This window comes from Emydura macquarii, unplaced genomic scaffold (genome assembly GCF_026122565.2).
Source record: "Emydura macquarii macquarii isolate MOO-44397 ecotype Brisbane River unplaced genomic scaffold, CSIRO-AGI_Emac_v2 contig_2422, whole genome shotgun sequence".
In the NCBI taxonomy this organism is placed as follows: Eukaryota; Metazoa; Chordata; order Testudines; family Chelidae; genus Emydura; species Emydura macquarii.
In genome coordinates, this window is record NW_027132559.1 from 2,016,977 (window position 1) to 2,040,677 (window position 23,701).

Here is a 23,701-nt window from a genome sequence, read left to right on the forward strand (position 1 = left end):
GCAGTATGGATTCTGAGGTTTTGGAAACAAACCAACATGCTTGTGAGTCTCAGTGATTTATTTATGAAAACTTTCCAGCGTCTGTGAGGATCCAGACAAAGGTCTTGAAAATAGAGATAGCTTGAAATAGTACATTAACATATATTTAGTTGATGGAATTCAAACCCCAGAAGACACTGAGGATGTATGTTACTTGGGAGGGAGATTATCAAATATTGAGACCTGAAGGACAGATAATTTAAACCTTAAATTTTAAGGGGAGCAAGGATTTTCCTGGCTTCTCCACAACTAAGAAATCCATAAAAAGTAGATCTGAAAGCTACAAAGAGACATGAAGGCAGGGAGAAGACATGCCTTTTAACTCCAACAAAGCACACTGAAGTAGGAGTGCCCTATGTAGATATTGACCATCATATCATAATGTCACAGACCGTTCCTATTAGGTATTGATCAGCTCTTGTGAAGAGCTCAGCACCATCCCAATGACTTTGACAGGCGCTAAATGGGCTGGGAAACTCATAGGATTGGATTCTGTTATGGAATTACACAGGATGATATCCTAACACTGCATAAAGTCCCAATCCTGTAAGCACTCCTGCCCACTGAAGTAGAACTATTCATGTGCATAAATGCTTGCAGGATTGGGACCTAACATTGTAAAAGGCTAAATACCTCTGGTGCTCTAAATCACTGGCTCTCAACCAGGGGTACGCAGAGGTCTTCCAGGGGGTACATGAACTCATCTAGATCAATGTTTCTCAACCTGGGGTTCACAAGCCCCAGGTGGGTTACAGGATGAGTTAAGGGTGGTTGCAAGTGCAGGCTTGGCGTTAGCGGACGGCAATAGGGCAATTGTTTAAGGCCCCATGCCACAGGGGGCCCCGCAAAGCTAAGTTACATGCCTCATCCCCGGGGCTGCAGGGCCCGGGCTTCAGACTCCTGAAAGGGGTACAATAGTCTGGAAAGGTTGAGACCCACTGCTCCGAATTGTCTGTGAATTTCAGGACAGGTGGTAATCCTCTGAGGGGGTCATACTCTGGAAGGAAAATAGTAAATATTTTTGCTACAACACAGAAACTGAGTAACCATCCTTAACAGAGAGGCAGTTTGATTTGTGCTGTTTGGGAGATGACAACAAATTAGCACAATAATTTCAAAGGCTGGTAAGGGCTTGAGGTCCCCTGAAAATGGGAGGGTTTTTCAGAAAAATGATCATTATTTTTGTTATCATTTGTATTACTGTAGTGCCTAGGAGTCCTAGTCATGGATCAGGATCCCTTTGTGCTAGGCCCTGTACGGACTCAGAACTAATAACCAGTTCCTGCCCCAAAGAGCTTATAAATCTATGTAGGGTGCTGGTTTCCCCAGCTCCATTATGGCAATTACTTCTGGGGGAAACAGACGGTTCTATTTACCAGGACACCCGGTTTGGGCTTCCCTCCTTTCCCCTCCTCCTCCCCCCTTCCCTTCCAACTTGTATCTGAAACCTCTCCAACTTAGAAGTGGCTGCTTTGCAGCCCGACTCCAGCCTCCTCCTCTCTTCTATGGACATAGGCTTTTTTCTCCTCTTTTCGGTGCTCTGCTCCCCGCCCTCCCAGTATTTTTACTGTAGCTCCTCCACAGTCATTTCTGTGTCTAGAAACGTGCCCCCTGCTCTGACTGGGAAACACACCAACCCCCTTCCTTTGTACGTGCTCGCGGCCTCTTTCCTGCCCCCAAGGCAACCAGCGAGCAGTCCCGTGGCCGTCCCACCTCCAGCCCCACTATCTCCCCAGAGCCTGCCCCCAGCTCGGCCCCTCTTCTCGCCGCCCCTCACTCCTCTGCTTCTTCCCCCAGCTGCTTCCCTCCTTCCCCCGTCAGTCTCCCGCCTCTTCTCTCTAGGGCCCCCCAAACCCCTCACACCCGGCCCGGCTGCCCAGCGCCCCCTCGCGCAGAGCGGGCGGGGCCGGCGCCAGGGTCTGGCCGCAAGGGGCGCCTTGCAGCCGGCTTGGTCCACACACAGCCCCGCGCGGCTCCCTCCCTCTCCTCCCCGCCAGCCCTGCCGCTGCGCCGTCCGGGATTCCGGGAAGGGCTGGGCTGCGGGCGGCCCACGGGGCTCCCTCCTTCCTTCCTGAGTCCTCTCCCTGCTGGGATGTGAATGTGTGGGGGTGATTTGTTCGCGCCCTGGGCAGCGGAGCGGCCCCTCCGGCTGTGCGGACTGCGGTTGCTTAGAGGAGACCCCTGGCCTGGCCTGGCCTGGGTGCACAGAGTCCCCGAGGCTGTGGCTGGCTCCTCCCAGTCGAGGCGGCGGTGAAGGGGGGGAGGGAATTATTCATGTCACCCTGAGGAGCTGCTGTCCTCTTGGGCCCCCCCCCCGCCACGTAGCCGAGCACCATTGCTCCCCTGGGCTTGCTTGAAGCCAGTCTAGTTGCCGAGAGAGCCCGGACAAGCCCCTGACCTGTGTGGGGAGCCCCACTGCCAGCCAGTCCACCTGTGCACAGACACCCCTGGGATGACTCTGCTATAAAGGGCTACAGAGATGGAACAAGTGGCACGTGCCTGTCACCCATGTGTGGCCACTGGGTAACCCCCCATCCCCGCTGCCACCCGCATGGAGAAGGGGAAGCAGCAGTGAGGGCAGCATCCCAGCCATGGGGACAGCTTCCTCTCTGGTGAGCCCAGCGGGCACCGTCGGAGAGGTGATTGAGGATGCCTATGGGGGAGGTGGCGGCGAAGCCTGCGAGATCCCAGTGGAGGTGAAGCCCAAAGCCCGCCTGTTGCGCAGCTCTTTCCGCAGAGTGGGTGCATCGCGGCCTGGAGGCCTCATTGGGGCTAGCTTCAAATCTACTGCCTCGGTACAGGAGCTGGAGTGCATGGCTGAGTATGAGCGTCTGAAGAAAGAATATGAGATCTTCCGTGTCAGCAAGAACAACGAGGTGGCCTCCATGGTGAAGAAAGAAGCCAAGCTGGACCTGGAGAACAAGAGGCTCCGGGCAGAACTCCAGGTAACTACTAACCATACTGAACCAAGCCATGGGGTGGAAAGGAAGATCCCAGCTCCTGAGACAAATAATAATACTTAGCTCCTGCATAGCACTTTTCATCCCTTACATCTCAAAGTACTTGCCTAAGTTCATCCCATTTTACAGATGGGAAAGCTTAGGCAAAGAAAAGATGAGATTTGTCTAAAGTTATTCAGGAAATAAGTGTCAGAGCTGGGAACAGAACCAAGATCTCTTTCCACTATACCATGCTCCTTCTAAAATGGTGAGTAGGCACCTTACCCATGGCTTTAACATGACCTCCTTCTCCCCACCTCTTTGCCTGGAGAGCAGTCCATTGCTCTTTTATCTCCTCCCCTTCCCAGCATCTTCTGGACAAGCTGTCCACCTCACAGTGTTCTCCCGCCTACACTGTGTGGGGCTGCTGAGCAGCCTCCTTGTAAAATTCCAGTTTTTAAATGTAGCCTGATGGAAATAATATTTATAACTGCAGTCTACATATTTCAGATCAAGCTGGCATTTTTTACATGAACAAATCAACTAAAAAAAGAAATGGCCAGTTAAAAATGTGTTCAATTTCTTTACCTGTATTAATCCAGATGTCTTTTTAATAATAATTTAGCTTGGTATAATAAAGTGAAACATCTAGTTTACTTTTCACCATTTATACAGTTGGTTTATTTTTTGTATTACTTCCATCTTGAACTGGTCAGTTTCACTTTTCTTTCTAGGTTTCTTCAGAGCCCCACTGAAGTAGAAATGAAGTCAATGCAGCTGCAGTAGACTTAGAGCACAGGGGTTTGCTTTCAGTGTAATATGTTTCTCATTCATCATAGGATTGCATTGTGCACTAGTTTGGGTTTCAACAGTACAGTGCAGTGTTTAAATCTAAACAAACAAAAACAAACAAATAAAAGGCTCTTCATTGAATGAAGAGTTGTAAAAAGACTATGGGAGCAACCCTGTTGCATTTGCTATCTAAACTATCAGCCGCTGAAAAAGGGTCTAAAAATTTATAGCAATAATATATTCCTCTCAGAGAAATATTATATTAAACATTTTCAGGCACTTCAGAAAACTTACCAGAAAATACTTAGAGAGAAAGAAAGTGCTTTAGAAGCCAAATATCAAGCCATGGAGAGAGCTGCTACATTTGAACATGACCGAGACAAAGTCAAAAGACAGTTTAAGGTAAGCATCTTCATTTTGTCCCCTAGAAAAGTGGCCAAGAAAATGTAAAGTAATCACTTTGGCCTTGATCTTTTGGTGAACTCCCTGTGGGTAGGTTCTGCATACGTGCAGGTGTCTGCCCATATGGAACTCACTGCAGGAATAGGGCTGTAGTCCTCTATTTACTCCAAATTAATCATACCAAAATTTACCTGTAAAAATGTTTTTTTATAACATTTAGTCTTAGTGGAAAATAATGCGTTTGAAAATGGAAAGGAGAAAATTAATCATTGCTCCACATCGGAGGACCTTCTATGTAATTTCATCAGCTTTTGCCAATTTCACACCTAGAAGGGGCAAGGAACATGCAAATCAGAAGTTATGTTATATGGTGTTTTAAAGAAAAATAAATTGTAGGTCCAAACACTGAGTTTGGTTATTTCTCAGTAATATTTATATTTTTTAATTATCAACATTTTTAGTTTTCATTAAAAAGTAACCCATCAACTATTGGCACATCTTTTTGCTAGTAAAATACAAGAGCCATGTGAAGATAATCCTTAATATTTTTCCTTAGGGCAGTGGCTTTCAAACTTTTTGAGCTGAGCCTCCCCCCTATGCATTACAATTTTTTATTGCAACCCCACCCCCAGCCCATATAAAAATAGACACACGCAAAAGAATGCTTGATAGCCTGCTCATAAACTTGAGAGGCCTTAATAGAACTTGAATTAAATGGCCTATCAAATACACAGATACTTAATGTGAAGAGTATGTCTGTTTCTCTGCAGAGAGTTTATCAGTTTGTGGGGAGATTTTTGAAACCGACACTTTGAAGTTGTCCTCCACTTTCAGTCTTGAATAGTACTTTGTCTTTAGCACAGCCAGCGCAGAGAATTCGATCTCTCACAAATAAGATGAACCAAACACTAAAAGAGCTTTGATCAAACACTTTGACAAAGTTGGATATTCTAAGCCAATTTTCAACCAAAAATCCCTTAAAAAACTGTTTTTTAAATTGAATTTCCAGTGTCCTGTCACTGAAATTCAATCAGCTTCTCCTGAATATAATTTGAGAGATGGGAGAAGGTCATTACCTCAGCTACTAAAGGTTGGATAATCCAGTCATTCAGGGGTGCTTTTCCATCAGAAAAGTATTTATCCAAACTGGCTCTGAGAGAAGTCAAGTGATTCTCGATTGGCTCCACAATACTCATTAGTTCAGATTCTGTTTCATCGATAGCATCTGTTAACAATGGGAATGGAATGCTTAAACCAGTATTGATCTTGGTTTTCCAGAGATCTAGCTTTCTCTTGAAAGCTGATATCTTGTGCAGTTCAAAAAATAATACTTTCCACTCCTTGCAATGAGACATTTAGAGAATTCAATTGTCAAAAATATCAGCAAGGTCTGCCAAAAGCACAAGCCAGTAGGGATCATACAGTGTGTCTGCGTTGCTGAAATTCAAATCCCATAGAAAAAGTCAAACTTCATTTCTCAGTTCATAAATACGTTCCAACACTTTCCCCCTGCATAGCCACCTGACTTCCATGTGAAACAACAAAGCGTTGTGCTCCGCTCCAATTTCTGTGCAAAGCATTGCAAAGAGACGTGCTTTTGTCGGCCGCATCTTGATAAAGTTCACGATTTTAATAGCAGAACTCAGAACATCAGTAAATTCCCGATCCATGTTTCGAGTTGCAAGAGCTTCACAGAGTATCATCTAATGAGTCCACAATATATGTGGAGCAATTTCAAACACTTTGGCTTTCAAGCCTGCCCTACCTGCAGACATAGAAGGGGCTCCATCTTTGCAGAGTCCGACATAGGCTTCCCACTTCAACTCATGAGAAGTTAAGAAGTAATTTAAAATGTTAAACAGTTCACATCCAGTTACATGCATCTAAACTGGCTTGCAGAACAAAATAATCTTCCAATATAGATGTTTTGTGAGAGTAACAATCAAGAGATTAGCTTGCCTTGATATTTTCTGTCATGTCAGAGATTCAGCAGCTGTCTGCGTTGTCTGACACCAGGATCATTCTTAACTTCTCTGCTGCACTGTCATCAAGCATCGTCCTGCAAATGTCAATTGCAGCTGTGACAATCAGTTTTACTCCAGTTGTGTAAGGCTTTTTATTCTTGGCAATGTGGTACACAACTTGATATGATACTTTTAAAGCCCTTGCAGTCATGGATACCACATTTTTCATTGTATTTTTATTTTGTTTATTAATTTCTTGTAGCTTTCATTCGAAAAAAATCTCTGTTCTTTCCTACTAGATCAGCATGTTTTATTTCTAAATGACATCTTAATTTTATGGGCTTCAAGCTATAATTTGCTAAAGTTATTGCACACACTGCACATTGAGGTCTAATTTCTCCATTATCTGTAATGGAAGTGAAACCAAAATCCAAATATGCTTCATCAGATTTTCTTGGTTTTGCAGATTTTTTTTCTCTGCATCAGCTTTAGCCATTTCAGCTTCTGGCTTTTGTTTTGGAATACTACCATCTTTGGCAATAAGTACAGATCCATTTTTCACCACACAATGATATGAAAAAATATTACATTCACCAGTGAAATAAGTACTACACAACTGCTTGTTGTAAGGACAGTGCATGATACTAAACTGGAAGGTGGGAAAGGTAGCTACTGCTAAAGAAATGATGGGCTGGTGGTGAGGCTCTGCTGTCAGCCCTTGGCGGCTGGCAGTGGTGCTCCCTTTGTCAGTCCCGGGGAGCTAATTGTGGGGCTCCCACTGTGAGCCCCGGGGCAGCAAAGGCTCCCGCAGCCCCCCAAATGTTCCTCTGTGCCCTCCCCGGCTCCCAGCGGGGGGTGGTTTGTGACCCACACTTTGAAAACCCCTGCCTTAGGATGACTTAAAAGGCTTAATTGCCAAGCTGATGCTTCTGGTTTTCCCCTCCTGCAGCTGATGCCACTCCTAGCATCCAAAATTAGACTACAAATGCATTTCTCTGCACTGTTTTAGGGCTTACTGATGTCATCAACTGTAGGAGAGGAAACAAAGCTCGTGTTTTGGTAGATAAGTAAGGCAAGAATTACTTTTGAACAGTTTTGTTTTAAATTTAATTTGTAAGTAAGTCTACAGCTCTCTTTACTCACTTGAAATCTTAAGTACTTTGTTTTGATAAAGTCCAAACTGTATTCAATTTTAGCTTGTGGCAGTAAGATTGTATATATAAGACAGTTCCAGACGTCTGTTCTGTAATTTAGTTCTTAATTTAGTAATTTAATTCTTAAATTAAAAGTGTATAGCTGACAGTATAGTAATCCACAGTATAATAATATAAGTCCGTTCGAAAAATATGGACATCTTTTAGAACAAATGATAGTTTTGTTGCTTAAAAAAGTTAGCTTTTCTTAAAACTCAGTTAAAAACCATGCATATTACTTAAGCTTATTTTAATACTATCCACCCCAAACATTAAAAAATCATGAGTCAGTAACCCTTAAAATCAAGAAATTGATTTAAAAATTACAGTTAAAAAAAAAAAAGTGGGGTTCCTTTATTTGTCTTCTGATTTTGAGCTAGTGGGTTGCACTTGGTTCATATTTTCAAGCTTTTCTCTACCACAGTGGGGGCTCAAAACTCACTTTTTTTTAATGACCGCTGATCACATGAATCTAGGAGCTAGGTCTATACGTCAAACATCTAATTTCACAAGACGTGTGATAAAATAGTAAGAGTTTGCTTTTTACTTTAAAAATATCCTTTCCATTTTCTAGATTTTCAGGGAAACTAAGGAAAATGAGATTCAGGATTTACTGAGGGCCAAACGAGAGCTGGAGACAAAACTTCAGAGACTGCAAGCCCAAGGGATCCAAGTGTTGGATCCTGAAGAGTCTGATTCAGATGACAATTGCACAGAAGTCACGGGTAAGAATTCCAGCAAGCAAATAAAAAAAAGATTAAATTCTATGAAGTATAGCAAAAGAAAAATATATATACAGTATAGATTGAGGTTTTATAATGTAAGTTTTAAAATCACAAGGAAATACTTTATGAAGGATAAAAATAGCTTATAATTTAAATTGTATTTTTTTGAAGTCACTGGAGGCCCTAAATAAATTATCCATTTCTGGTGATTAAATTTATATTTATAGTGTCCCATATTATAAATGACACCTTGACGTTCTACCTTTCCTGAGCCTTTCTGCTTCTCTTGTGTTTTCATTGTGAGTTTCCTGCCATCTGTGATATCCTTTTCACAAGTCTACAGGTTATGTTCCAGTTTGGCATATCAGCCCCACACAAACCATCATGACAGAAAATGAACAAAATTCATGGGAAACTGGAGGGGAAACAGGCAGAATGTCAAATTGGAATTTGACAAGGGGATCGGTTTTTTGAACAACCTTAGTCTTGTAAATAAAAACACTGGATATTTAGTGGTTGTAGACATTCTGTGTCCTGGTTTTATATCTGATCCAAAACATGGCATCTTCATTAGCACAGCACCCCTTAGTAGTACCATGCAAGAGTATTTGTTAGATACAGACTAGAGATCACCAGCATCACTCCCTGCAATGCTTGGGATTTCCCTGAAGGTCCAGTGTCCAAGTGCTGTTACATCTGATCCTGCTTTGCTAACAAGATACGACACAAATCACAGCCTGAAGTGGCTGAATAATCTTCAGAACTAGATATGTTTCATAGCGATATGTATGCCCTGATTCTGCAAAGCACTTATGCACATGCTAAATTCTAGAGACACCATTGATTTAACAAGCCTATGATTCCTACCTCTTTCCTGTGTATGCTTTCTTCTTTTATATTACTTCTTATCTGTGTTTTATACTTCCTCATCCCACCTTTTTAAATATCTTTCTTAACTTACTCTCAATTTTTTTCTTCAAAGATTTGAATTTAGTGGTCTTAAAAGTGATAGATTAGTAGGCAATGGTGTAATCCAAGTATAATATGAGAAGTTACTATAAAGCTTTTCCACCCAACTAAGAAATGTATTTCACTACTGACGTGCAACATTTTTCTGCTCTTTAGTTCTGGGTCTTTCTTAAACAAAGACTTGTCAGCGGTGTGGTGACTTTGTGAAGTGCACAAATGATTACAGTAAAACTATGAAACTTCCTTATATGTGACCTAATACAACATTTGAAATCAACGAACAGGTCCTCAGTTTTGAGAGATCCATGTACTAATATGCTCTGTTGCCTATTTCTTTAACAGCACAGCTTCTCAGTAACTGTGCGGTCGTGCTGATTTAGAACTACATTAGACAAAGAAGCAAGCGAACCCACCAAGGGAGAAGAATTTCAATTAGTGGCGCTTGACAGCAAATTTTAAGTGAAGTATTTAGGTTTAATAATGTATTTCAGTTAGTGAAAATCAGTTTGTATTTACTTTTAAGCTACTGGAGCCCCATCTGAATATTGGACTGGTGGAGTGTTGGGAAGTGAGCCATCCATAGGTAGTATGATGCAACTTCAGCAATCTTTCAGAGGGCCTGAGTTTGCTCATAGTTCTATAGATGTGGAAGGACCATTTGCAAATATAAACAGAGGTAAGGAACTGGTGTTTGTCTGCTAAGCAGGTTTAACACGTGGCTGTTTACATACAAATACTGTTTACCATAGAGATCTTTTGCATCCATTCTTATGTTCCGTTTAGAGATTTACTGTGTCTGTCACTCCATATTTTCCTTTGAATGACTGCTTTTTATAAAAAAATAAAATGGAAATATAGCTGAGAAACACCTAATTGCATTTAATATTTTTGCTGCTAACAATGTGTGCAGCAATGTTCTTAGGTAATGACATTGAATCTCAATGCTTCATAGTAAATATACCAATTTATTGCATCAGGGCTCAAGAAGAGGCTTTAGGTGATCCTGCTTTGAATAGCAACCAAAAAAAATGTATTTTACATGTGACTTATTTTAGCCTGACAGAGTCCCTGTATCTTGTTCAAGTTTGCTTTATTTTTCAAATTCTCAGATCCTTTGGCATGTAGGACACATGTATGATGTCACAAATTGGCCCCAGTCCTTCAGTTGGATTTGCATAGGAAGACTCTTCCAGGCAGAGTCCCATTGACTTAAATGGAACTCTGCATGACTTTGAGGTCCATCCACACAGATCAAATTGCATGATCAAGGCCTGTGCATGCTGAATTACATTTGTACTATGGGAAAGATTATCACTGATTTCCCTATCCATTCCAGTATTTTATAGTTAGTAACAACAGTCGTCACTTTCTAACTTGGCTTGACTCATTACTTTAATCTGGATACTAGCTGTGACACAGACTCAGTTCAAGTTAGTTACTCAGACTTTAAGTAATTTATCATCCTTAACTTTGAGTTTCTCTGCATATGTTGCTTTGTGACACCACTTTACTACTAAGTAACTTTTTTGTCATTTTCAAGAGACCATTAGTAACTCACTATTCAGCTTATCAGAAAAATGGTATTTTATGTTTCAAAATACATTTGCAGGAATTTACAAGATGATAGTAATCTATTAAAGATCTCATAAAAATTTGATACAAAATTACATTTCTGTAATGCTAAAGTGTTAAGACTCACATCTCTAGTAGCTTCCTTGAAACTGCTGAAAACATAGTTTAAAGTAATGTTAGCCTACAAAATGAGAAGCTAAGAAAAAATTATCTTTAAAGCTTTGTGATGAGCTGAATTGAGATACAGCATAAACATGGAAAGCAATGCAGTTTATCTAAAGAAGAATTATGCTACCTATTCATCAACATTTGTTAGCTTAGTATATTTACAATTAATTTTGAAGCAGCAGTATTTTATTAAGAATTGCTTAGCTACGCATCTAATTACATAGGCATCTTTATGACTCCTGCTAGAGAATTTAATTTTTTTGTATGGCAGCCATCAACTTGACATTTTGGCTAAATTTCACAAACATTTATTTGAAAAGAAACATGATAATAGGTGTATAATGTGAATATATTTAACATTCTGCTATTTTGTTTTGCTATATTTTATAATTCTGCATATTATTTAAATCTAACTTTTAATTAAATCTGAAGTATTTTGTGATATATTAGTATGGAAGATGCTCTGTAAAATGAAGTTTATTATTTCTTTAGGGTGTATTAAGAGAGCATTAAGGCAAACCGTTATATGATGTAACAAGATAAGGAGACCTGTGTCTTTGTATATTGTTTGCAGATGATTGGGATGCTGCTGTTGCCAGTTTATTGCAGGTCACTCCACTGTTTTCCCACTCTCTGTGGAGTAACACAGTAAGATGCTATCTTATTAATACAGATGAGACTCAACCTGAAGTGGACATCTTCATTAGGGTGAGAAAACACAAAAGTTATGTTAATTGATAATTAATTTTCAGATACTCTATTTTTCTCTTCTGATACTCATTCACCAAAACTCCATGACAGTCCTTAAAAGGTTTAGGAGTTGGATCTTGATCCCATTGAAATCAATGGGAATGTTAAGGATTTCAGTGGAAGAAAGTTTATATTGAAAAGAATTGAGGTTTATTAATAGGTCCTTATTGAAGTGCATAATTAATAATAAAGGTGAGTTTATTTAACTTTCCTTTCAGAACTACTCACCAAAACTTCAAAGAATATGTGAAACAATGGGGTACTTCTTTCAAGTTGTTCATTTTCCAGTAGAAATTGGAAATCATTTCCAGGCTGTGAGAAAATGGGAAATTGAGAAAAGTTCCTTAGTCATTTTGTTCATACATTTAACTTTGCCAAGGTAAGTTAACATTTTTGCAATTGGTAAAGCAAAGAGAAACTGATAATTTACGTACAGCTCATAGCTTATTAAAATGTATGCAGTGTTCCACTTAAACAGCATTTTTTAAGTTAGTTTCTTCTAACAAGTCTTCCTTCAGACTTCAGATTTTCTAGCATAGACAGTTAAGAGACTGCAGCTTCTTTATGAGGTTTCCGTGTTCCAGTGGCTCTAGATTATATAAAAATACAACATAAAAGAGCCTTCATAATATGCAAATGTCTTGTTTCCCAAGAACAGCTTTCTGCTATTCATAGTGATAGAATCATAGAAATTAGAGATGACATGTATAAAAATCTTGTCTGTCTGTCTGTTTTGCTTATCTGTCTGTTCACCTGCCTATATTACCTGTTTTATTCAGTCACATATTCTTTTTCTGTCTCTAACTCACTTCTAGGTTAATTTCATGGCTCTTCAGTGCATTGTTTTACCCTAGCCTGTTGTGATGTAATTTACTTAATCCATGATGTTACAGGGGTTCTCAAACTGGGGGTCAGGACCCCTCAAGGGGTCATGCGATTATTATGGGGAAGGGTCACAAGCTGTCAGCCCGCGGATATGCCATGTATGGCTGACAGCCAGAACCCTGCAGAGATGGGTGTCTGGAGAGCAGTGGCTGCTGACCGGGTGCTCTGAAGGAGAGCAGCGCAGAAGTAAATGTGGCATAGCATGGGGGAGTGGGTGGCATGGCGTGGGGGGGTTGTCACTTTTTTGGGGGACCCCCTTTGAAAATACTTCAGACTATGATGACCCACCCCCCAAAAGTTTGAGAATCCCTGTTTTATAACAATTGGTAATGCAGTGCTTCCCACTTGTACAGTGGATAATTGGTTGTCTTACTAAAAGAAAAACAATTTCCTAAACCAGAAGATCATTTATTTTTTTAACATAACTCCACTCAAAACCAAAACAATCTACAGGTCAAAGCATGAAGGGGCATATGAATGTTTAGCATATCCGGCACTTTAATACCTTGCAATGCCGGCTACAACAGTGCCATGTGAATGCCTACTCTCCCTTTCAGGTGATATTGTAAATAAGAAGCAGGCAGCATTATCTCCCGTAAATGTAAACAAACTTGTTTGTTTTAGCAATTGACTGAACAAGAAGTAGGACTGAGTGGACTTGTAGGATCTAAAGTTTTACATTGTTTTATTTTTGGGTGCAATTATGTTAAAAAAAAATCTACATTTGTTTAAGTTACACTTTCACGATAAAGAGATTGCACTACAGTACTTGTATGAGGTGAATTGAAAAATACTTCTTTGTTTTTTTACAGTGTAAATATTTGTAATAGTAAATAATATAAAGGAAGCACTAAATACTCTGTATTCTGTGTTATAATTGGAATAAATATATTTGAAAATGTAGAAAAACACCCAAAATATTTATAATAAATTTAAGTTGGTATTCTATCCATGCAATTAAAACTGTGATTAATCATGACTATTTTTTTAATCTAATTAATTTTGTTTTAACTGTGATTGACGGCCCTACTTTTTTGCTGTATAGCATGAAGGAGGAAGAAAAAAGGGATTAGACATGAAAATACTAAATAACAAGCATAGAGTCGTCATTTCAGTATGCCGTATGCAGTTGAACAACCATTTCGATAAACTCTATGAGGAAATTGTCTGACCCATAATCTTATCAGTAAGGGGCTAGGAACAGTCTAGGTGTGTCCCTGAAAGATTTTGGTCTGTTAATGTAATATGACAGTGCTCTTTCTACATCAAGTGTCTAAAGTTTAGCTTCCTCTGGAGTTAAGTAAGGCTTGGGGAAGAAAACTGGGAGATGAAGAAATTGGTTCATACAGAATTCTATCAGCTTTGGTCAGGAATTTGGGGTGAGGCCTCTCTAGCTTTTTGAGTCTGCTAGAAAAGGAGCAATATATGAAACATCACTCAGCAATGTGTCCCTCTCCTAAACAAAAAAGGTACCTACAGTGTCTGTTGTTAAGTGGCATTGAAGCGTCACACAAGAGGTTAGGTTTTGAACCTTGGCGATTTTCCTTCTGCCGTTTTGCTAGCGCCCCTGTGTGGATGCAGGGATGTCTAGCCTATAAACTAAATATCTGACTAAAAATGTTTTTTTGCTAATGGGCAAAAACACTAAGTAACAACTTGCTAATTGACAATACTGCTGACTAACCAACTAACAGTAGCACAGTGTGCAAAGAATCAGGCAGACAGAGACACTACAGGGGTTCCATCTCACTGGCACAGGTGATTTAAAAAAGAGAACCAAGGAAAAATTGGGTCCACTCTGCCCTTTGTCTTTGGAGGGGTAGAGCATTTCAGGCCCCACTGACATTGTTGATCAAAATAATCCAATCTTGCAAGCATGGGGCACATGAATACCAGCAGTAGAATCCATGTGAACAGTACATCTCAGAGAAGAATGAGAGCTTCCTGACAATATGAATTTGAATTCAAATATTTTCTTGTACAAAAAGTGAGATTAAGATTATAATGCCTCATGTGAGGAAGATTATATCTATTTTTTAGTTTGTCTCCCCTGCGGCTGGCCTTGTATGTAGCATAATAGACTCACAAAGCAGATCTTTCAGGAATAAAGATAGATATTCCTTCCTACACATACAAGTACTGTGCATTGTCCAGATTGAAGTTGGGAGTGTAATTTGTCCATTTTGATGAGCTTGAGTCTACTTTCAGTGAAGACAAAGGGAGTTTTCCTGTTAACTTTAGCGAGCAGGACAGGGCATTCAAAAAGTGATGACAGTGGGTCAATATAATTGACAATTGTTGATAATGACCTGTGAATCTATTCTCATGTGTATGAAAAGCTAACACAGAACTACTACACTGTTTAATCTGAGTACCGATATGAGAGGGTTTGTAGAAAATAGACTTCTTCAAAATTAAAAAAGCAATAATGTGTAAACATGCTACTGAAATAACTTTAATATCTACAATACAATTAGCAACAAGAGAGCTTTTCTCCATTTTCTTGGCCCAGACTTTGGATATAATCTGTTTCTATGGTAGAAAGCATGCAACAAATCAATTAGGTTTTATAGTGAAACCCATCCTTGGAGCTTATGTTGATTGAACTGTTTACTGCAACAGTGTAATATAGCTCAAGAATGCTGATTTCCAATCTAGCTGTTTGCTGGAGGACTGTGAAGAAGCCTTACTGAAAAATTCTGAAGGAAAGCCCCGGCTGATTTACCGCAGAATAGAAGATGGCAAAAACAGCTCAGACCCTGTGCAGCAGTTAACTGAGCAAGTCTGTTGTGTGAACAAAGCAAAGGTACAGCATGTAAAGGTTATGTTTCAGAGATTTGTTGACATCTTATTTTGTAGCATAACACTTGTAATTTCAGATATTATGAGAAATTGCATAATTACGAGAAAATACGCATCCTTTGTTATGGACGTCCATTGTGAACAGGAACATGGTGTTGAATTTTATGAAATTGTAGATTAAAAAAATTCAGCACTGCCTCTGCACAGAAACTGGAGCAGAGTTTTATTCTAAGCTGTGCAATGGGGTGCAACTGAGCAGAATTTGATTATGAAAAAATCCTGTAAGATTTAATAGAAAATTACTGTTCTATATTTTTTAGATCATCCTCTGGGAAAAAACAACATTTATAGAATTCTTTGGAATGATTTAAAAAAATGTATATACAAGGGGCATTCCTTGTTTAAATTCTATACTTTAAGTGTAATTCCCATAGAATACTATTACATTTTATATTTCTTAATCTCTATTACATTTTACAGGACTTTCCAATTAGAGAAATAACCTAACCACGTCATTAATACATTTTCTTGTATTGTTTTTTTGGATATCATCTAAAGAAAGGAAGTCTGACTCCAAGTTTTCTCCTCCTCCTCCTGCCTGTGGTCTGACTACTCAGATAAGGAAAAGTACAACAAACAAATAAATCCCATAAAGCATTCAGGGCTTTCCAGGCTCTGCCTGAATTCGCTCTCCTGGCAGCCATCTTCCCTTAGAAGTTGACCTCTTCTTACAAGCACCTTTATTAGCAATGAAATGCAGCTACCTTTAGTGAATCATTCTCCAGATGTCCTCTCTTAGCTTCCGTGAGCTAAAAGAGGGAGCCCTTTTGGGTCCTAGCGCTTCCTGAAGCCTTTCTACCCACTGCCAGCATAGCTTTGATTAGGTGGAAGCATCTCATTTTATATGAAATTCTATCAGAGCGTAAGCCTCCAAAGTATTTTTCATTTTGAAAGGCGGCGAATGTTGTTATGGAGAGAATATAAGCTTTGGATATATTTTATATATACATGCCTCAGTAACTGCATCTGCATTTAATAGTAGGTCCCAGCGTTGCTTCACACTTTGTCATTAACTTTTTCAGCTTATTGATCACATGGGAGGAGTGGAAGAAGGAGCATATGAAACCTATAAGTGTGTGGAAAAGATCATTAAACAGGTAGAGTACATGATGCAGTGTCTTCCACGTGAGCGAGGCTGTTTTGCACATTCCTGCTTATGATTCTAATGATAGAATCTTAATTGTTGTTAGCATATCAGTCCCCCTTATTAAAAGGGTTTCTAGAAAGGGCAGTGCCATCCATGGCTTTCCAGAATTGCCATATTGCCAATATTCTGCAAGCACTGTAGAAAATCCACAATCGATTTTCACGACAAACGAGTGAGTTGTCATAATTCAAAGGCCTCCATAGGTTTCTGCATTAATTCCTGAAAGCAAGGAATACCACAACTGAATAAAATAGTTTAAGAGCTATGCTACTGTAGGCAACCTCCGTTATGGGAAAACTGAAAGCAGCTTTTTGAGATCTCAGTATAAAGTGTCACTAGGACTCATTTGGTCTCTGCTGGCATAAATAGGCACAGATCCATTGTCATTAATAGAATTCATTCATCTGCACCAGTATTGGATGTAACTGTGACCTGAAGTGGGAAGGGGTATAGTACATAAACTGTCCTGTCTAGTATGTGTCAACACTGTTGCAGCCCATACCACATGAAAAACATTTCATGACACAAATGTGAGTCCAAAATGACAGCCAAGAGGTGCACGCGGCCTAGTTGAAAGAATCTGGGGCAATATTAGCACATACTTTTAAGGAATAAGTTTCAATATTTCCATGTGGTTTGTTTCTTACACAGGACATACTGGGCTGTGAAAGCACAGAAGTAGAAGATAAGGATTTGGGTAATAAAGAGGAGTCCACTGCACCTGAAGAGGAAGTTTTTGGAGATGTACTGTGGGATGCACATGATGAACAAGAACAGATGGAAGCTTTCCAGCAGGCTTCTAACTCAACATGTGAACTAGGATTTGAAAAAGTAAGCAGATAGAAATGCCTATTGGTTAATGGAAATAAATGTCTCTCTGTTTCATGTGCAGCAATGATGCTGTTGTATGGAAGGACCTATATTTGAGAACAACCTTGGGGCTTTTACACCTTAGGCTAGAGGATATGTTAGGCAGATGACATATTTAGTTTCTGGAACAATGCCAGTTATGTCTGTCTTAAAGCGGTGATGAAGTGGTCCTTGTTTCTCCATTGGAGGAAATGTTGCCATGATAGCATGCCAGCTCGAACTAAGGGGTTCTCTTAGAAGATGTGTAATGTACCATACTTTTAAGTCTAAATGAAAGGCCTCAAACAGCCTTTTTAAGCAAATGAAAGCCCTGTCTCAACGCACAGAGTTAGGTCTATGAGATTTGGATAATGAAAAGATGGTCATGTAGTCCCACAATCTTAATGGATCTGAGCCTGTGTGAAACAAAAACGTAGTACAATTAAAAGTAAGAATTAAAAGTAAAAGAAATACTCAGTACTTCCTGGACTGCCTCACCTGCAAGAACTTGTAAAACTAGTGCTGTCAAAAACGGATGCACCTAGAAAGGATTGAATGAATACAGCTAGAGAAACTTGTGGAATGTGTCTCTGGTGGGGAATTATGTTGGTGCTTGAATAAGTCAGTGTTCAATGCTTCCTATAGGAACCGGCTAACATAGTGTGCTTGCACCTCTTGGAGTTGCAGCACATACAAGCACATTCCAGAGGAAGAGGGGCAGAGGTGGATATAAGCCATCATTGTGTCCCTGGGATTCTGGGCTGATTGGGAGCCAAAATGGCCCATGCTGTAACTTAGGCAGTTCAGGGAACTGCTCTGAATTACAGAAGCATTCCCTGAACCTCCTTTGAGCAACTCTGCAACCTGGAGCTTCTCGAAATGGCTGTTGTATGAGGCACTATGGCCCCACCCCTTATTCCAGGGCTTGCAAGGGGTCCTGTGTTTGGCCTGGTCTAGTCACAATTTTTGTATTGATTGAACTATTGCGGTTAAGGGTATGATTTTTCTACTGAAATAGTTAAATCAATGTAACCCCTAGTTATAGCAGCATAAAGGTACTTTACACCAGTGTAACTATTCCTCCACCCTTTACAGGAATAAGCTATACCAGTCACCTGTAACTGCATTCACACTGGGAGCTTGTACCACTTTAACAACCTATGGGAATAGTTAAAGCATTACAATTTCTTCGTGTAGATAAGATCTAAGTGAGCCTACAGCTATCCTATGCAGAACCCCTGACCGAGGGACTTTTATGGCTCCTATATACTGTCACAGCAGCATTCAGGGGCTAGGCCATTGTGGGAGAGAATCTCTTCCATGTGGTTTTGGCACGCAAAAATGTAATGGTAGGGATCAAATGTGGGGAGTTAGTCCTGGAAAACTGTCCATCTCCCACTGACAGATATTGTCCCATACATTATTGGCAAATCTGACAGTCTGCTATGCTGTCTGCAGTAGAGATGAAAGGTAGAACAGAGAGAAGTTTGAATGCTGTTTTTCCCATAAATTTGATAAACTTTTTAATTTCCATTTCTAAAATAAGTTAACATAGAGATGATTCCTTTTCTTGGAATTGTAAGGAGTGTGCTCTCCTGGTCTTCATTCATATAATTCTGTACTGCTAGCTCTATAAGAATGTGTAGCTTCTAAAAACGGTCAGTTCCATATAATCAAGTGTAACTACTTATAGCAAAAGGTGACATGGAATATTAGAGCGCTATCCTTTTGTCATTGGCTATCTTAGTTACTTGTGTGAGTAACTTTCTTACTTACACTTATGTGTTAACATAGTGTCTGAGTGCCTGTATTTATCCTCACAACACTCTGCGTGGCAGTGCTATCATCCCGATTTTAGAAATTGTTAACTGAGGCACAGAGAGGCCAAGTGACTTGCTCAAGATCACACAGAAGTCTGTGGTACAGCAGGGAATTAAACCTAATGCGTTAACCACTGACTGGACCATCCTTCTTCTCTTGGAGGTCTACATTCAAATTTGCCTTATGTCACACATCAAAATGAATTTTTGCCTCAATCTAGTCCCTAATGGACATTTGCTCACCTCATAAAATCAAAACACAATAATTTAGTTCAGTTGGTAATATATTCTCATCCAAGTCTGGAGCACCACTGGGATCTGGCAGGCCGAGATTGCAGTACATTAGCAAAAGTACAGGCGGGAATGGCATGCCTTCTTGTACTAGGTTTTATTGTACAATTGCCACTAGTTCATCACATTTTTTAGCACAGCAAATTCATCCCAAACTAATTTTAAAATATTATCTACTTTTGACCTTTCTATGGAAGAGGTATTAAATTGTACTTTTTAGTGATTCTAGCACTCTTCAGTCGTCTTTCCCCATTAAAAAGCAACAACAAAACCACTTGCTCTCTATATCCATATATATTGTGACAAATCACCAGCTCAGCTAAAGTATTCCCATACTTTTCTTTTTTTGTGGAGGGTCAGGGTGCCCCGCTTGGCCCCTATTTCCAAGCATTGGCCAGCCCAGGAATGCTCTGTGGGGCAAGGGGGGAGAGGACCTGGGCCCACCCACTTCTCCAGGTCCCAACCCAGGGGCCCTAATAGTAGCAGCTAGGCACTGCCACCAGTGCTTCTGGCTGCTACTTTCCCCTGGGCTACTTTCCCCCCGTCCTTTCAGCTTCTGGGGTTTGGCAGGCAAGCCTCCTTCCCAGTGTTCTCAGGGAGACCCCGACGCACATTTATCTTTAGTGTGCCAGGCTGCAGGCCCTGTTCCAGCTCCTCCAGAACCTCCTGCTGAGGTTCTGGCTGCACTTTTCCCCACACCTGTTCCTATATATGCACCCCCCATCCGTGGCTCCACAAAGTCGCAGGACCGCCTCGTCAACCACCTCCTAGCCCTGGCCAAAGTGGCCATCTACAAAACCAGGGAGAGGAGGTTGGCTTGGGGGGCGCCCTGCTACTGTGGGGCCTCCTTCTGTTCCTCCATCCGTTCATGCATCCAGGCAAAGTTCCTCTGGGCAGTGTCCGCTGGCTCCCTAGATACCTTCTGGGCAGTGGGCACTGTCTGGGGTTCTCTGCTTGGTGTCCCCTTCCATTTCCCTTTGTTTGACCTTGTGACCCCCACGCCTGTTCCCTTTTTCATTAGTTGTTTCACAAAATTACTTGTGTCCTGGGTCCAATGTCTCCTCCCCTTAGGCTGGGGGAAGGGCCTTTAGCAGTGGGCTGGCTTGTGCCCACCCACTTCCCGGGTTACAAATAGAGCATTCTCCTTCAACTGGTTCCCTTGTATTTCTCATCAGTCACTACACTTCTCCAACTCTCCTTCCTCTCACCAGCTGCCTGGCTGGAGCAGGGGTTTTTACCAGGCCCCTGGCTGAGTCTTAATTGGCTTCAGGTGCTCCTAATTAACCTTCCCTCAGTTCACAGGGAACAAGGCATGGATCATTCTAGAGCTTATATATCTCCCTTCTATCACACTCTGGCTGTCCCCTAGCCCTGCTGTCTCACATTGTTGTTTTACTCTTAGTTCCCTTGACTTCAATGGGACTAAACATTCTTAAAGTTAAGTGTGTGCTTAAATATTTGGAGGATGCGTTAATCAGTATAATTAATTAATCAATCAGTATATGTCTTTCTTTAATACTGGAGCCCTTGTAACTTAAATTGTTGTGTTTGCAGTATTACAAACGTCTAAATGATCTAGTGGCAGCACCAGGACCTATCCCACCTCTTCTTGTGTCTGGAGGACCAGGCTCTGGCAAATCTCTTCTCCTATCAAAATGGTATTTTTAAAAATGGTTGTTATTTTTAAAAATTATATTTCAAACAAGAACAGCACAACATTGGATTGATAACAGGAGAAATGATCATTAGAAAATACTGAAGTTTCGAAAGCAACTTTGTGAAGTCTAGTTCTGTTTTTAGTAACATTTGAATAGCTGTTCCCCTTTAGGCCCCAATTAAAACTCACAGGGGACAGTGCCACAGAGAACCCCAAACCTCAGCTCAATACAGAGGAGTCTCTGCACTGTTCTGAGGGTGGTGGTGGCACCATGCACAAGGAAGGTTTCATTTCCGTTATGTCCCCCTTGCTGAGGTAAATGGAATGGAGGATCCAAACTCAGAAACCTATTGCAGAAATGCATCTTGCAGTCAGTTATGATTTATAATAGAATCTGCTGCCATAAAATAAACTGACAGTAATCAGATTAGTAACACTTGAATGCTGGTGCCACCAGGGCATTGATTACCCTCCCCCTCCCCCAAGGACCTCCTCTTTTTGATGTATCATCTTTGTAATCTATGAATGTAGCGAGTATCTGAAAATCCCTCTAGTCCAATGGAGATCGAAAGTGAAGATTCTGATGTAAAATATTTAATTATGGATGATTATCTGACTGATTTTATTATGTATATATTGCACATCCCAAGCTAAAATGTATAATTACATTTGACAAATCTATAGTAATATTTCTTGGAAATAAGAACATATTTGCAAAAATGTGGGCTATTGGGACTGTGTGTATGGTTTTTTTTTTTTTTTTTTTTTGTCCCATTAGGATTCAACTGCAACAGAAGCATTCACCAAACACACTCATTCTCTATCACTTTGTTGGGAGGCCCATGTCTACTAGTTCAGAATCTGCACTAATAATTAAACGACTTACATTAAAGGTACTCTTGTTATTGTTTAGCATGTGTAGCATTATTCATTTGTGTGTGTGTGTGCTTGTATGTATATTTATGAAACTATTTAAAGTTCTTATGGACCTGTCTGTGCCAAATCAGGGTGATACAGATGATGATTTCCCCCATTTTATTGAGTTTATCATATATCAGAAATAAATTAAAATATCTCTGAGCCTTTTCATAATACATCGTAATGAGTTATGATTCCAATGAAAAATATTGGTGGTTTATAAGGAAAGCCACATAAGCTTCTATTATTATTTCCTGCCATCTGGCCAAGGAAAGAAGCAGGTGGCATCTCTTCTGTCTATGCATTGAGAAACCTGAAGCTTCATTTGCCATTTGGCACCACACTGCAACTGGACTGTCGCTGTTCTATGTTAATTTGTTTTAGAAGTATGTGTTTGATATGTGTGGAATAAATTAGGGGCCTGATCCTGCCAGGATCTGAGCTCCCTTTATCTTCAGATGAGGGCACTCAGGGCCTCACAGGACCTAGCCTTTCAGAAAGATGAGATCAACTCTTCCCTGTGTTGTTAAAAGCCTACACATTTTTATTTATACATTTTTCTGCACCTCTTATCCACAGATGGTCCTATGTGATTTTTAACCTGAAGATTGTTTTCACTAGGCTGAACAGTTAGTGAGGTGATAGTGAATTGTGACATCTAAAATTAAATACACAAGAACGTCAAAAAATGTTCTCCCTTTTCTTAAATTTCTTGCTCCTTATATGCCATGAAGGGAAAACAGCTGTGTATGGACTTGTTTGGAATCAGTTTCCCGGGGGTGAATGATTTTATCTTGTGTCCCCTGTCTCTTTCTCTCCAATTCCCTTAAGCATCCTTAAGATGCAATATTTTTATGCATGTTTATAATTTTGCAGCTCATGCAGCATTCTTGGTTAGTGTCACCTTTAACACTGGATCCAGCTAAGCTCTTGGAAGAATTTCCTCGTTGGCTAGAAAAACTTTCTGCTCGTCACCAAGGGAGCATTATCATAATTATTGACTCTATAGACCAAATACAGGTACGTTTCCAACCTATTTGGCCTTTATAAATGCAAAAATAAACTTGGATTGATATAGCAGGTGAATGGTGACAGTGCGGCAGTAAAACAATAAGATGGCTATGATACAGATAAATATATAGAAAATAATTTGCAGTTTTACTAGATGGATTTTTTTTTTTTTTAAATTGTCATTAGTTTTATCCATAGAACTTGGTATTTCCGGAATTTCCTAGAGCACGTTGCCTTTTGATCTCTCTGATTGCATTATCTACTGTGGGCTTCAAGATTGTGAACTGATTTGTGGGTCGGGTCATGTGTCCAATCTTTAGGTGGCAAGAGTCTACACGATACTAAGCTAACTGCTTGACTTAAGTTGTCACCATGCCGGTGCACATAAAAAGGGGAGTTTGTCTCTATATCAAAAATGTGGTCCTGAACAATTTTCAGAGAATGGGGGGCAATGAAGATTGTTTTCACTGAGCTGAACAGTTAGTGAGATAATAGTGATTTGTGGCATTTGGTTTTAATCACTTTTGAATTAATGGTCTGAACTTGTTTTTAAGCAAGCTGAAAAACATATGAAATGGCTGATAGATCCCCTGCCAGTGAATGTAAGGGTGATTGTATCTGTGAACGTGGAAACATGTCCGCAGGCATGGAGGTATGTTGTTCTGTGAGGAGGTTTCAGAGTAGCCTGTGTCTGAATATACTTACACATTTTATTTATTCATATATATAAAATATGCAGAACAAAATC

The 23,701-nt window shown here is 40.2% G+C and overlaps 1 protein-coding gene across 2 annotated transcripts in view; it reads left to right on the forward strand.

Moving 5' to 3' along the window:
- Window positions 1–2,004: 2,004 nt before the first annotated feature.
- NPHP3 (nephrocystin 3) overlaps window positions 2,005–23,701 on the forward strand; it is a 40,679-nt gene continuing 18,982 nt past the window's right edge. For both annotated transcript variants that reach the window (XM_067561763.1, XM_067561764.1), the window contains exons 1-13: window positions 2,005–2,984; window positions 4,047–4,172; window positions 7,904–8,054; window positions 9,547–9,699; window positions 11,338–11,471; window positions 11,732–11,892; window positions 15,057–15,204; window positions 16,283–16,357; window positions 17,059–17,238; window positions 20,922–21,025; window positions 21,803–21,917; window positions 22,819–22,962; window positions 23,508–23,605. In XM_067561763.1, the coding sequence (XP_067417864.1) occupies window positions 2,631–2,984; window positions 4,047–4,172; window positions 7,904–8,054; window positions 9,547–9,699; window positions 11,338–11,471; window positions 11,732–11,892; window positions 15,057–15,204; window positions 16,283–16,357; window positions 17,059–17,238; window positions 20,922–21,025; window positions 21,803–21,917; window positions 22,819–22,962; window positions 23,508–23,605 (1,943 nt within the window). In that variant the 5' untranslated portion in view covers window positions 2,005–2,630. The remainder of the gene's footprint in view (window positions 2,985–4,046; window positions 4,173–7,903; window positions 8,055–9,546; window positions 9,700–11,337; window positions 11,472–11,731; window positions 11,893–15,056; window positions 15,205–16,282; window positions 16,358–17,058; window positions 17,239–20,921; window positions 21,026–21,802; window positions 21,918–22,818; window positions 22,963–23,507; window positions 23,606–23,701) is intronic.